This window comes from Schistocerca piceifrons, chromosome 5, assembly GCF_021461385.2.
Source record: "Schistocerca piceifrons isolate TAMUIC-IGC-003096 chromosome 5, iqSchPice1.1, whole genome shotgun sequence".
Taxonomy (NCBI): domain Eukaryota; kingdom Metazoa; phylum Arthropoda; class Insecta; order Orthoptera; family Acrididae; genus Schistocerca; species Schistocerca piceifrons.
Genome location: NC_060142.1, coordinates 474,593,070 through 474,607,144, shown reverse-complemented (window position 1 = coordinate 474,607,144; position 14,075 = coordinate 474,593,070). Strand labels below are relative to the sequence as shown.

Genomic DNA, 14,075 nt, shown 5'->3' with positions numbered 1-14,075 from the left:
AGGGCCAGGATCCAGAATGTGACTGATCCATAGTTGACACATATATACAAAAATTAGTAGCCTAAATCCATACAATGCTAAGTAATGAATGGTTACTAGAGGTGGCAGAAGGTGAAACTGAAGGTATACCGCCAAAACCTGTTGTGTTAGGAGAAGTGTGTGGACATAAGGTACATATATACATTGATTCAGGTAGTGAAGTATTGATATCAAAAGAATTAGTACAGACTATAAAACAGGAACAATTAGTTCCTCTACTACCAGTTACTGGAGTGTATATTGTAGGTATTAGCAGAACAAAATTTTAGTCAATTTAGTCTGAGATGAGAGTCCATAGAAAATTGGGCCGGTTTCAATGTATACAGTCTATAATAGTTGTTTCAAATTTTCACAGACGTATTGTTGGGGATAGACTGACTGCTAAAGTGCAAAGTGATTTCAGATTTTCATACAGCTAGCAGTCATGTGAAGTTTATGTTAAGCGTATATTGCTACCTTTCAAAATAATGAAGTTGTTATGCAGAATATAGTAATAGAGAGTAAATGTGTCCAAGATGTAAATGGACAATCAGAAAATGACACTATCACATTCTAGCAAATTAAAAATCCGTTTTCCCCAATGAGCCAGGAGACTTAGGAAGTTACATCTGTCAGTTTAATACCAAGAATATTAACTCATTCATATGCAAACTTTATCTTGTGGCTTTAAGTTTAAGGTCAGCAGTTCAGGATGAAATTAACAGTATGGTTATAATGAGGTGATTGAACAAAGTACTAGTTTGTGTAACAGCCCACTGTTAGGGGTTAAAAAAGCCACAGCAGGTGTGTTTTTAGTTTTAGATGCATGTATACTTAATGATTACATAAAAACACAAAGGGATGGACCTGTAAGTATTGAGGAACTGTCAGTCAGATTTGAGCAGGCCCAGTATGTTAGCTCAATGGATTCAATGGCCAGATATTGCCAGGTGAGGTTGCATGAAAACTCCAAGAATTATACTACTACTATCTTATTTGATGGAAAATCTTACCAATCCTGCATCTTACCTTTTGGTTTGAATTCTCTGTGTCAGTTTTGATTCTAATTCTGGGTTAAGCATCAGCAAGAGTATTACTACAAGAGCTACTCGTATATGATGACAGTGACGACATTCTGTCGGTGGTGAAAAAATTGGAAAGAACTTCATACCCTGCGCATTACACACATCACGGGGGAAGGTAATGGGGAAGTCATGTACATGCAGTGTAACAGTCTGAAATATGACATACTAACATAAGCGTAATGAGTGGAAGATGGTAGTGCCATCTATAGAGAAATCTGTTGATTGATAGCACATGTGTGTGGTCAATAACACAAGACTGTTTTATCAGTTTTAAACAGAGTTAAAGTAGGCAGTACACAAGAAATGGGAGTAGCAAACACAAAGATTATGCTATAAGTAACAATCATCAATCAGTGTAAGAAGACAAACAACAGTTAATCACCCAGATATACATTATAAGATAAGGAGAAAATAAAATAAAGTTCTCTCTACTACCATGCAGGTTCTGCCATCAATATAAAATCAGTTGAGTCTTCAGAGGGTGAAAATGGCAACTTCAGTCCTTTCTTTGCTATGCCTTGTGGAATTATTGCCAAATTGAGCTGTACATGTTGGCTTCAATAATTTTAAATTGAAACATTGGAGGAGATCTAAATGATCTTCAGGAAAGGAATACCATTGCCCAAAGTTACAACACCAATGTTTTTTGTACAGCAACAATCATTTAGGGAAAAGCGATTTTGTGTAGGGAGTATAGCACAGTATGCTTTAAGAAAAGGGGCAAAAACACAACAGAAATAAAGGAACCCCTCTGTCAGGACTTGAGAAATGAAATTGAGGTACTGTGCACAACTAAATTTTATATGGAGAAGTGTACCGTGCCTTAGGTGAGTTGGAGTTTAAATTAGTAGGCAGACTTGTAGAGAGGCTGTCCTACAACCAAGCACAGGTGCATTCAAGAAAAAAATGGCCTGTATCACATTTAGGGTAGAGGAGTCTGGGGACAGGTGTACAAAATAGAGGGGCCTATTCCTTAGGTGAATCTGCAGTGTGTAACAAACTGTTTTTGTAGGGAATGGATAGGTGACACTCATCTGAAAGGAAGAATGGTTGTACAGTATCTGCCCATAGAGAGGATTGAACTCAATTATTAAGGTTGGAGAAGATGCGTTGAGTGACTGTGTCACTTTGTCAAAGGAGTATCCAAATTACTTAGGAGCAAACAACTTTACAATGGAACCCACGTGTGGTAATCTATATTCCATGTTGTCGACTTTTTCAAAAGGATGAAATTAAGTAATTTCTAATAATAAACTTCTACTGTTACCCAGCAATGTATTTCAGTTTAAATGAAGTAAACATCTCATCCTCTTTGTAAGTTAAAAGCATAATTAATGTACTGGGGTGTGTAATGACTCAGCACAAACACCATGGTATGCTGAATTGCTGGAGACAGCTTCCACACTAACTCTTTGTGACAACATAATCATGCATGAAGATTTAAAGAAAAGTTTCCATATATTTAGTACAGATAAGTGAAACTCGTCAATTGTAATATGATACCAGATATTTTACATTTAATTGTAAGTAGTAGGTTGAAGGAGTTTTGCACGAAATCTTTGTCTCAATGGGGAGATTTGTAGGGTACCATGGGTTGTTCGTGAGAATGACTATGTTCCACTGAGGATGGTCATACTGGCAAAGGATGATCAAGTCTTTAATAAACATTTTATGTAGTAGAAAAAGAAAATCCACTGTGTGCACCCCGATCTGTGGTGATGGCATGTATGCAGTCACGTGACACACTAGGAGCAAGGTAAGGCATAGTTAGCATGGTGCCCTTCCTGGATGTGGACATTTATGCCTTGGTGACACCCTTTCGAAGGGTACAATGTAAACACTCAGGACAAATGACTATTGTAAATCTATCTTGGGTGAAGTTTGATGTGGTCAGACGTATTGATTGATTTGGTTCAGTTTATGAGTTACTGATATTTGGATCAGTCTTCACAACTTATGTAAATAGTTGGAACAATACAGAAGATTACTGTTGAAAACCTAATCATTATTCTGTAGTTGAAAGTAGTGAGATACTCTTACAACATGAACTTGTCAGGATACGAAGTCAAGAGGAATAAGTTTGCACATGGCTGTGGTATGGAGTAGCCGCACTAAGAGAACAAAAATAATTATTAGTCTCACTTGAGTGCTTCAAGTGCTTTGGTAGTTGAGTTTCTGGGTCTCTGCATGTTAATCTAACTTACTACACACAGTTCTTCCACTTTCCTCCATGTCTACTATAGAGTGACAAAGTACATTTATATTGTCCTTGTTTGTGTGTGTAGTATAGTTTTCCACAGTCTTTATTATGGATAGGGACTGCGATTGCTGTGTGTAAATGGGAATGGTGTTGGTAACACTTCACTCTCAGCTCCAGGTTGTGCTGGGTTCCGTTATAGCTTGAAGCTGCAGTGGATGGGCATCACTGTTGGCTGGCTGTGTGGATCTAACCAATGTCCAGCGCATCTGACCCCTCACCCCTGGTCGAGTGGGAGGTCACCTTGGGGTGCAGCAGGTGGTGAAAGACTCCCAGGGAGTCGCACATAAGGCCTGCCCAGTTAATCTGACAAACATATTCCAGGTGCTGTCTGTGGCTGACAACCTCTCAGCCAGCAAAATCCGGGCAGTCACAGAGGGTGGGATTATTGGTACCTTGGAACTCCAATGTTAAGACACGTTACGGGGTCCCTTAGGAACATGGGTGCCAAGGAAGGAAGAAAACCAATATGCACTCAGTGTGCATACTGAGTGGAGCCATTCCAGTCTTGGAGCAGGTTCTTCCAGATGCCATGAAGAGCACTGGATGCAGCCAACTGCAGGTAGTGGTGGCTTATGTCAGTAATTTGGATTGGAAGAGATTCTACCTGGTTTCAAGCAGCTAACATAAGTGGTAAATGTTGTTAGTATTGCTTATGAGATGAAAAGCAGAGCTCACCATTTGTAGTATTGTCTACATGACCAATCAGGGATCTCTGTTACAGAGCTGAGTGGAGGGTCTGAATCAGAGACTCAGACAATTCTGCAACTGCGTAGGCTGCATATTCTTCAATTTGCGCCATAATGTGGCTGGGTTTCAGGTTCTGCTGACTAGGTCAGGAATCCCACTACACACAGGAAGTCGCTACATGGGTTGCAGGGGCTGTGTGACATGGACTGGGTGGTTTTTTAGGTTACTGGGTCTCAGGGAAACACAAAAAAGGCTTCAGTCTCAAAGAATGCAGGTCAAACACAGGAACATAGAGGAACTATTGGTGTAACAGTTGGAAATTATTGTAGCTGTTTTGGGAAAGTAGCGGAGCTCCAGGTGCTAAGAGAAAGCACGGATGCTCAAACCATTACAGGCAATGAAAGCTGGCCTAAAGGTGGAGATAAGTTCAGCTGAAATTTTTGCAAAGAACCTAACAGTGTTCTGAGAGGATAGGCTAAACACAGTTGGCAGTAGCATGGTTGTTGCTGGTAGAAATAGTTTACCTTTTATAGAAATTTAAGTAGATAGTTCCTTTGAGTTAGTGGGGGCAGAGGTTATTCTTGGCAACCGGTACAAAATTATAATTGGATCCTTTTACTGACCTCCCAACTCGGATGATACAATTGCTGAAAGGTTCAAAGAAAACTTTAGTCTAATTTCAAACAAGTACCCAACTCATACGATTATAGTTGGTGGTGACTTCAGTTTACCCATGACAGACTGATGAAAATACATGTGTAAATCTGAAGGTATACATAATACATCATCCAAAATTGTGCTAAATGCATTCTCTGAAAATTAATTTGGGCAGTTAGTTCATGAGCCTACACAAATATTGAGCAGTTATGAAAACACACTTGACATCTTAGCAACAAATAATACTGTGCTAATAATTATCATTAACACAGGGTTGCCTTAGCGAAATTAAATATTGTAATTTCCAAATTCTTCAAAAATAAATGAAAAATACACCTATTAAAAAAAAAAGCACATAAAAATTCACTTAACACCTTCCTTGGAGACAATCTCCACTCCTTCCAGATTAACAATGTAAGTGTAGATCAAGTGTGGCTTGAATTGAAAGAAATAGTATCAGCAGCAATTTAAAGATTTATATCAGATAAATTAATAATTGATGGAGCTGATCCCCATTGCTACACAAAATGGGTCATAACACTGTTCCAGGACAATGAAAAAAGTGTGCCAAATTTAAGCGAATGCAAGATCTCCAAGACTGGTGATCTTTCGCAGAAGCTCAATACTTAGTGTGGACTTCAATGCAAGATGCGTATAATAGTTTCCACAATGGAACTTTGTCTTGAAACCTGCAGAAATTCCAAAGAGATCCTGGTTGTATGTCAAGTATACTAGCAGCAAGACATAATGACACTATTTATGACAGCGCTGCTAGAACAAAGTTACTAAACACAGGCTTCTGAAACTCCTTCACCAAAGAAGACTAAGCAAATACTCCAGAATTAAAAATCAAGAACAGCTGCCAACATTATTAACTTTAAGTAAATAGCCTCTGAGTAGTCCAGCAATTTAAATCACTTAATAAAAGCAAGTCTTCCAGTCCAGATTTTATACCAATTAGGATTTTTCAGAGTATGCTGATAAAATAACTCTATACCTAGCAACCATATGCAACCATTTGCTCAATGAAACATGTGTACACAAGCATGGAAAGTTGCACAGGCCACACCAATATACAAGAAAGGCAGTAGGAGTAATCCGCTAAATTCCAGGCCCATATCATTGAAGTCTATGTGCAGAAGGATTGTGGAGCATATATTGTGTTCGAACATTACGAATTACCTCTAAGAGAATGGTCTATTGACACACAGTCAACACAGATCTTTGACTTTCTAATGTTTGTTTCAGTATCATTAAATGTTTATAAAATATTACCACTGTCCACACCACATTTGACAAATTGTTTATGATCAATAAATATGTTTATGTCTGGCAAAAATACCATATTTCAGGCCAAATTACATAACAGGGTGTACAGTTTTTTTGTCTCAAATTAATCACTTATAACTATAAAATCTGTGTTTTGATATAAAGAAAAGCCGTCAAATCCGTACTTACAGAAAATACTAGGTGCATGACCACATGGAACACCACATATGACACTAGTATCCAGTCCAGCCATACAGGAAGTTCAGCCTTTCCCAGTTTTGCAGCAAAGAAAATTGTAACAACTGTAAATCAGAAAACAGACACAAAAAGTTAATTGATTTCATTTTTTTCATTTTGTTTAGAAATAACTAACTGAATCAAGAAATAAAACCTTTTAATGTAATTATCAATGTGAATCGCATAAACCCCCTCCCTCTATTGACAGTATGGGGATCTACAAGGGGGAGCAGGAGGGAGTAGCATAGTTCTCTCTCTCTCTCTCTCTCTCTCTCTCTCTCTCTCTCTCTCTCTCTCTCTCTCTCTCTCTGTGTGTGTGTGTGTGTGTGTGTGTGTGTGTGTGTGTGTGTGTGTGTGTGTGTGTGTGTGTGTGTGTGTGTGTGTGTCCCACTCCTGCCTCTCAATACTATGCTGCTCCCTCCTGCTCCCCTTGTAGACCTCTATACTCTCAACATAGATGTGACAGGGTGGTCAGGAACAAGTTAGTGAAGGAAACTTCCTGGCAGGTTAAACCTGTGTGCTGGACCGAGACACTAACTTGGGAGCTTTGCCTTTCACGGGTAAGTGCTCTGGTAGAATTAAAGCTGTGGGGACAGACCATGAATCGTGCTTGGTTAGCTCAGTTGGTAGAGCACTTGCCCGCAAAAGGCAAAGGTCCCAAGTTCGTGTCTCAGGAAGTTTCATATCAGCATACACTCCACTGTAAAGTTAAAATCTCATTCTGGAAGTTAGTGAAGGTTTAGGCTGGGGATGGGGATTGCAGAAACAGTATATACTGGGGGAGGCAGGGTGGAAAGCTCTTTTTGGCTAGAGGTAATCCCAAGCATGTGGGAGACTCTAGCAGCTGAGGCAGCTTCCACAGATGGTACTGGAAATGCTATTCCAACTGTTTAACGGCAGGAGTTTCTATTGCAGCAATATGCTGCAGGAAGTTGTGATCACAGAGTAAAAGGATTTTGTGAAACAAACAGAGGCTGTCAAGTATGGTTTGATCTTTCACAGGGCCAGATCAGTGACTGTGAGGGACTGATGGAACTGGGAAAGGTAAAGAATCTTGCACTAGGATAGGTGACAGGCTGAGATGGCAGTTTTAATGGTAAGTCCATTAGGAGGGGTACCATGTGTCTGACAAAGTAGTTTGAAGTAAAATTCTATGCACAACTTTTTAGAAATTGTAAGTTCATGTAAATTCGAGAATTATTATTTTACTCGTGATTGTAGTAATGCATAAATAATCAGGCACATGAGCCCATGTGGACAGTGTTGGTCATTTGCACCAATATACAGCAGAAATTTCATTATGCAGCCATTAATTTCCAGTGGTATGTAGACTTTTCCTCCATCTTCACTGCTAACAACTTCATTACTGGCGATTTTTGCAGCTGATGCATTCCCCCCCCCTCCCCCCCCCCCAGCACAGTTCTTTGGAAGAATACTAGAAACAAGAATAACCGTCACAAAGATTTGAAGTCATGTTGGTCCATAAATGTGTCAATCACTCAGGAAAACAGATTTTCAGTACCTTGTCAGGAGCCATACAAAAATTTAACAAAAAATCTAGTTTAAGAGGAGCATGAAGGATTTATTAGTGGATGACTCCTCTTACTCCACTGATGAATTTTTTAATAGCGCCAGCTGATGTGAGTGAGTTTCTAATAATATAAAATAATGCATGTACTAGTACAATCTGATTTCTGGACCAATTCCGTGCAGCACACACACACACACACACACACACACACACACACACACACACACACACACACACACCATTCTGCTGAAGTGTTATGAATTTAGCTCATTTCTATTTGGCACAGACACTTGGAAATAATCTCTTATGTTTTGAAGATACAGTATGTAGAGTACTATTATAATGTTTATATCTAATTTCCTTGTTCACTATGCTTACTTGCTAAAATATGTGCAGAATTTCCAATGAACCAGTGAACCCAATTAAATATTGGTCGTTGTCTCGTTCCAGGGTGAGGCCTGAATGCTGCTCCTATTGGCTGTATAAAAGCTAAAATTGTTGTAATTGTGCCAAGAATTGCATGTGGATTGTCTTCTTGTGACCAGCCACGTAGTTCCACAAAGATTATGACGAAACCAGCGATGGTGAGGACCCACGTGGTGACCATCAACATGCGATGCCACTGGAAACAATTTCCAAATAAGTTTGAGCTATAAAGTAATGGAAGTATCACATTTCAAAGACTGTTTGTTTACGGCAGCCTTATTCTTTAGAAAATCAATAATTAAATATCTGGGAATAAAATAATCTTAAGTAAGATCTAAATACGCAGAGTTACACAGCAGCACACTTACTGCAAACCACAAGTCCTTTTTGCAGAGTTGTGTACCGACCCAAGTTTGTCTGAAATATCTCGCCAAGAGAATTCCAAGACTTGCCGTTCCTATCCATGCAGCTATCATGAACGCACCGTGGAGACGGAGCAACACTTTTGAAGCAGCAGTCCATCCCGTTACATCAGACAAGTATTTAGCAGATGATGTACTGACCTTAGCAGAGTGGATACCAATATTATTATCTGAAAATAAAAGTTATGTTCATTTTCTGCTAGTATAGAACCGCTTGTGGAAATACAACCAATCATCAGACATACAAAATTTATGATAATGGAAAATATGTTGGATTTATGGTTGGCTGCAGAACCCACCAATTAAATCAGTTAAATAGAATGCAGACTGTTAGAAAATTTCACTTTTTGTCCAAAGATGATCTTCATATGAGAGACAATAACACACACATTCAGACTTACACTAAAAGCCCAAGCATGCCCGCACATGGTCATGGCCTTCTTTACGCTGATAGTTTTCAATAGCCTACTTTTAAATGTGTGTGCCAGTCAACACATCTTCTATCTGGTGATCAGCAATATGTTCAGTTCATACTGCTATTATTATTCCATCCCAGATTTTCCATTGTTCAAGTAGACAGAAATATGTATATGATGTAAGGTGAGAAGCACAATTCAGACAAAAAGACTAACAACAACAAGAACGCTCTTACTGTGATACAAACAGAGAAAAAGGAACCAAACACCCAAGCAAGCAGGCACATTTTAGGGACTTTCCCTGGTTGCACATGCACGTTTTATATGAAGAGTGTCAAACAGTAGACAAAACCAGCCAGAAAAATATACAAATCTAAAAATAGTTTAATGTATTTATTAAAAATTTTAAGCCACTAAGTTAGGCAGTAGAAAAACACATTCAAAAACCTATGGAAAGCAAATTGTTAAAACTTATTTTTGTGGCCATTTGAAGTTAAAGAAATATTTGAATAGTCTCTTATTAAAATATATAGTTGAACATGAAAAACTCTTCAGAAATATAAGGAATATTATGTGATTCTTCAATTTCTTCCAGCATATTTCTTGCTCGAACAGTCCACAGGTGTACAGCCGGCGCATAGTGTCCAACGGGCACAATATTTCAGTGATCAGACATGTCACCATCGTCAGGTGCGCTGACGAACTGAGCCGAGTGCGGGCGGCAGTCCTAAATCCCCCTTCCCCGCGAGGCGTTCTCTCCGCGACCATGCGTCGGCAGTCGCTGAGAGGCTGGCGTCAGAGTCTATGGAGGCGTCGGTGTAACTGACTCGTCTGCCCTGGTCGCTTGTTCGTTTTCATTGCTGAGTCTCTTTCTAATTAGGCTCAGTGCTGGTTCCCATGCCTTGCAGAGGTTGTAGCTGCAATCTCTGTTGATGAGTCCGTCCCTGGTATGAATTTTGATAGCCTCTCTAACGATGCTGTCCCAGTATTTAGATGTCTGTGCCAAGACCCTGGTATGTTGGTAGTTCATTTCATGATTTTCGGACAAACAGTGCTCTGCGACTGCCGACTTGTTGGGGTACATAAGTCGAGTGTGCCTCTGATGTTCTCAGCAACAATATTTGATGGTGCGCACTGTCTGTCTAATGTAAGTCTTCCCACACTCACAGGGAATCTGGTATCCGCAAACCTAGATCGTCTGACACTTCCCAATAGTGCTCGTGTTTTATTGGGCGGGCAAAAGACAATTCCTACTCAGTGTTTCCTCAATATTCGTCTTATTTTCCCCAATAGTGCGCCAGTATACAGTATATAGGCGGTGGCTATCTCTTCCTCCGTGACTTCGCCCATCTCCATACGCTGTACTGTAGAGGAGGGGCAGAGAGCGTGTCTACTCAATGGCAGATAGTAGACTGCTGCATGGAGGGTTGTGAGTACAAAACTCACCTGCACTGTAAAATTTTAATTTCTATATTTGGTCTGAGTACATCCTACAAGTATCCACAAATATCAAGAATCATTGCCACGCTATTTTATGTGCAAGTGCTCAATAGACCTTCATTAAGTGAAGTTAGTGTTTGTCATTCATCTAATTATACCTTCCTCTACATGACATTATTCTGGTGGAGACACTGGGTATTGGAAGTTGTGATAGCGCACATTATCGACGACACAGTGGCTTCAATCAGGCCATGACAGAGCCGCCGTTTATGTGGCAAGAAACCCCAGTTCGAGCCATATTCAGCAATTCGCAATCTACCAGAGACAGAAGAAGAAGAGGACATTACGATGACAGCAACTGCGTGCCACCACATGAGACATCCCTCCAGGTTCTCTGGTGACGATGGCCAAGATCCAAACAAGTGGATGAAGGTATATGAGCGTATAGCCAAATTTAACAAATGGGATGACACAGTGTGTTTGGCTAATGTAATTTTCTACTTGGAGGGCACTGCCAAGCAGTGGTATAAGAACAATGAGGAGACGTTCACAAGCTGGGAAGTATTCCAGGTAGAACTGCGCAAGTATTTCGGTGACACAAGACGACAGAAGTGCAAGGCTGAAGATACATCAAAGTGCAGGGCACAGCGTCCACGAGAAATTACAGCATCCCACATTCAAGACGTATTGGAGCTGTGTAAAATAGTGGATCCTAGAATGAAGGAGGAAGATAAGGTTGCACATCTCATGAAGGGTGTTGCTGAGGACATGTATCAAGCCCTACTCCTGAAAGAGGCTTCGACAGCAGGCGACTTCATAAAATGGTGCCAGTATATCGAGACAAGGCATCAAAATAGAATTACACACAAGAAGTTTGAACGGCTTCCAAGTGTCATATCGATGTCTGGTATGGAGGAAGGAACCAATTTCACAAGTGTTCATCAGATAGTGAGAGAGGAAGTTCAGGAGGCACTTGGATTGCACGGCGAGCAAAAAACCGAGACACTTCAAGAGGTCATAAGGGAGGAAGTGGAACAGACATTGAACCCAATCTCTCATCCTTCATTTCCCTTTAAAACGATGAAAAAGTCGAGACCCAGGTGAAGTTATGTTCCTACAATGCCGCATGAGGAACCTGTTTGGGCACCGAGGACGACTGATGTTTGGAGGACCCAGGATAACTAACCAGTATTTTTCCACTGCAGACGACCGGGACATGTGGTGCGCTATTGTCGAGTAAGGCTGCATATATTTGATGATGCCCGTGCCAAAAGACAGCAGACCAATCTTAGCAGACCAATCTTAGCAGACGCCAACTCTGGGACAATGAAGACAAATATGAAGATTTTGGTGCAGGATGATGTAGGTCACCATCGCTGCAAGCTGGCCACTGGAGAGGATGCTCCCCAACACTCCAATCAAGGTCTCCATCACCTTTTAGAAGCTCCAGCCAATCACCCAGCCACCACAACCTGGAAAACAAAATGGTGCCACCTTCCTTGGAGGTGCGGCCACCGAAGAGAAAAATCCTCCACCATCGATCACTATGAAAATGATAGGAAAATATGTCGATATCCTCATGGATGGCCGACCAGACCAAGCCCTTGTGGACACTGTAGCATCATATTCAGTCATTTCGGAGAAGTACCGTTGCCAGTTGCAGAAAACCATATTCATCGACAAATAAAAATCTCTGCTGAAGGTGGCTAATGGGAAATATGTAAAACCTATAAAACCTGCAGGAAGATGTGTCATTCATGTGAGTAACTAGCCATACACAGCCCTTAGAATTCATCGTCTTAGAAGAGTGTAGTCAAGACATTCTAAGATGGGACTTTTTGAGAGCTCCTCAAGCAATTATAGATTGTAGTTGCTCAAAGATTATGCTAGACTGTGGACAGAAAGATGTGCATCTGCATGTGTAGAGAGTGTGTGTGTGCTGGACGAAGTAATCATTCCTGCAGTCAGTGCTACAAAGGTAGCTGTCATGTCATACCATGCATCAACCCATGGATCTTTTAGTGGAATGTAAGAGAAGCATACACTGAAGCATAACTTGGTCATCCCAGCCTCTATAGTCTCATTGAAGAATGGATTCAGTGAATTGTGGATAGTTTAACTGTCGCTGAGAACCACAGATCCTTCCAAGACACATGTGTAGTAAATGCTGAGCTGTCAATTGCAGAACAGCTGAGCGTCATAGACACCTCCCATGCCGAGTCTGTGGGCGAAATTAGTGCTACCACTACGAGGCAAGATCTTCTAGCTTGACTATCACCACATCTCACTAAGGAACAACAGAAGAAGCTACTTGCCATTCTTCAAGAGTTCTCTGAATGCTTCAATCCACAGGTGACAAGCAAATTAGACAAATTGACCATGAAGCACCGGATTAGCACTGGAGACCATCAACCAATAAGCCGGAGAGCATACCGTGTGTCAGCAATGGAATGTCAAATAATTCATGACAAGGTAGAGAAAATGATTAAGAATGACATCACTCAGCCTTTGCAGAGCCCATGGTTGTCACCAGTGGTTCTTGTCAGGAAGAAGGATGGCAGCTGGCGCTTTTGTGTTGATCACAGGAAGCTTAATAAGATAACTAAACAGGATGTTTACCCTCTTTCCACGAATTGATGGTACACTCGATTGTCTAAAGGGGGCTAAGTTTTTCCTCTACCATGGACATGTACTCGGGATACTGGCAAATTGAGGTAGATGAGGCGGATCGTGAGAAAACTGCATTCATCACCCCCTGAGGGCTTGTATGAGTTTAAGGTAATGTAGTTTAGTTTGTGTAATGCACCAGTACCTTTTGAAAGGATGATAGGATGACGGATAATCTTCTACGTCACCGGAAGTGGACGATGTCTTATTTAGATGACATTATATTGTTCTCAGAGACATTTCATGAACACACAAAAAGACTGAGGGCTGTTCTTAAGTGTCTCCAACAAGACACACTGAAACTTAATCCGATAAAGTATCTCTTTGGAGCAAAAGAAATCAAAATACTTGGGTACCTTGTGTCAAACGAAGGTGTGTGGCCAGACCCATAAAAGATGAGAGCTATAACGGAATTTCCTATTCCTAAAATTATTAGAGGTGTGAGAAGCTTCCTCAGATTACTTTCTTATTACCGTATCTCTTTGGAGCAAAAGAAATCAAAATACTTGGGTACCTTGTGTCAAACGAAGGTGTGTGGCCAGACCCATAAAAGATGAGAGCTATAACGGAATTTCCTATTCCTAAAATTATTAGAGGTGTGAGAAGCTTCCTCAGATTACTTTCTTATTACCGTCGTTTTATCAAAGACTTTTGTATCGAAGCCAGGCCACTCCAAGAATCGTTAAAAGCCAATGCTAAATTTATCTGTGGTGGTGCTCAACAAGATTATTTCAATGTGCTGTGAAAAGCTTTGACGACTGACCCTGTACTTTATCTGTATGATGGGAGAGCACCTAAAGAACTACACACAGATTGCAGTGGGTATGGGGTTGGTGCTGTTCTGGTGCAGATTTCAGATGGAAAAGACAAGGTTATAGCCTATGCTTCTAGGACACTTAAAAAAGCCCAGAGAAACTACTCAACTACAGAAAGAGAATGTCTTGCTGTGATCTGGGCCAT

General features: G+C 40.6%; 1 protein-coding gene across 2 annotated transcripts in view; it reads right to left on the bottom strand.

The window, feature by feature from the left end:
• Positions 1 to 14,075, bottom strand: part of LOC124798127 (putative ferric-chelate reductase 1 homolog) — a 377,440-nt gene that overhangs the window by 18,661 nt on the left and 344,704 nt on the right. For both annotated transcript variants that reach the window (XR_007016922.1, XM_047261386.1), the window contains exons 8-10: positions 8,539 to 8,762; positions 8,123 to 8,366; positions 6,166 to 6,278 (exon numbers count right to left, since the gene is read on the bottom strand). Coding sequence is in view for 1 of the 2 variants with exons in the window: in XM_047261386.1 (XP_047117342.1) it covers positions 6,166 to 6,278; positions 8,123 to 8,366; positions 8,539 to 8,762 (581 nt within the window). In the remaining variant the exon portion in view is untranslated. The remainder of the gene's footprint in view (positions 1 to 6,165; positions 6,279 to 8,122; positions 8,367 to 8,538; positions 8,763 to 14,075) is intronic.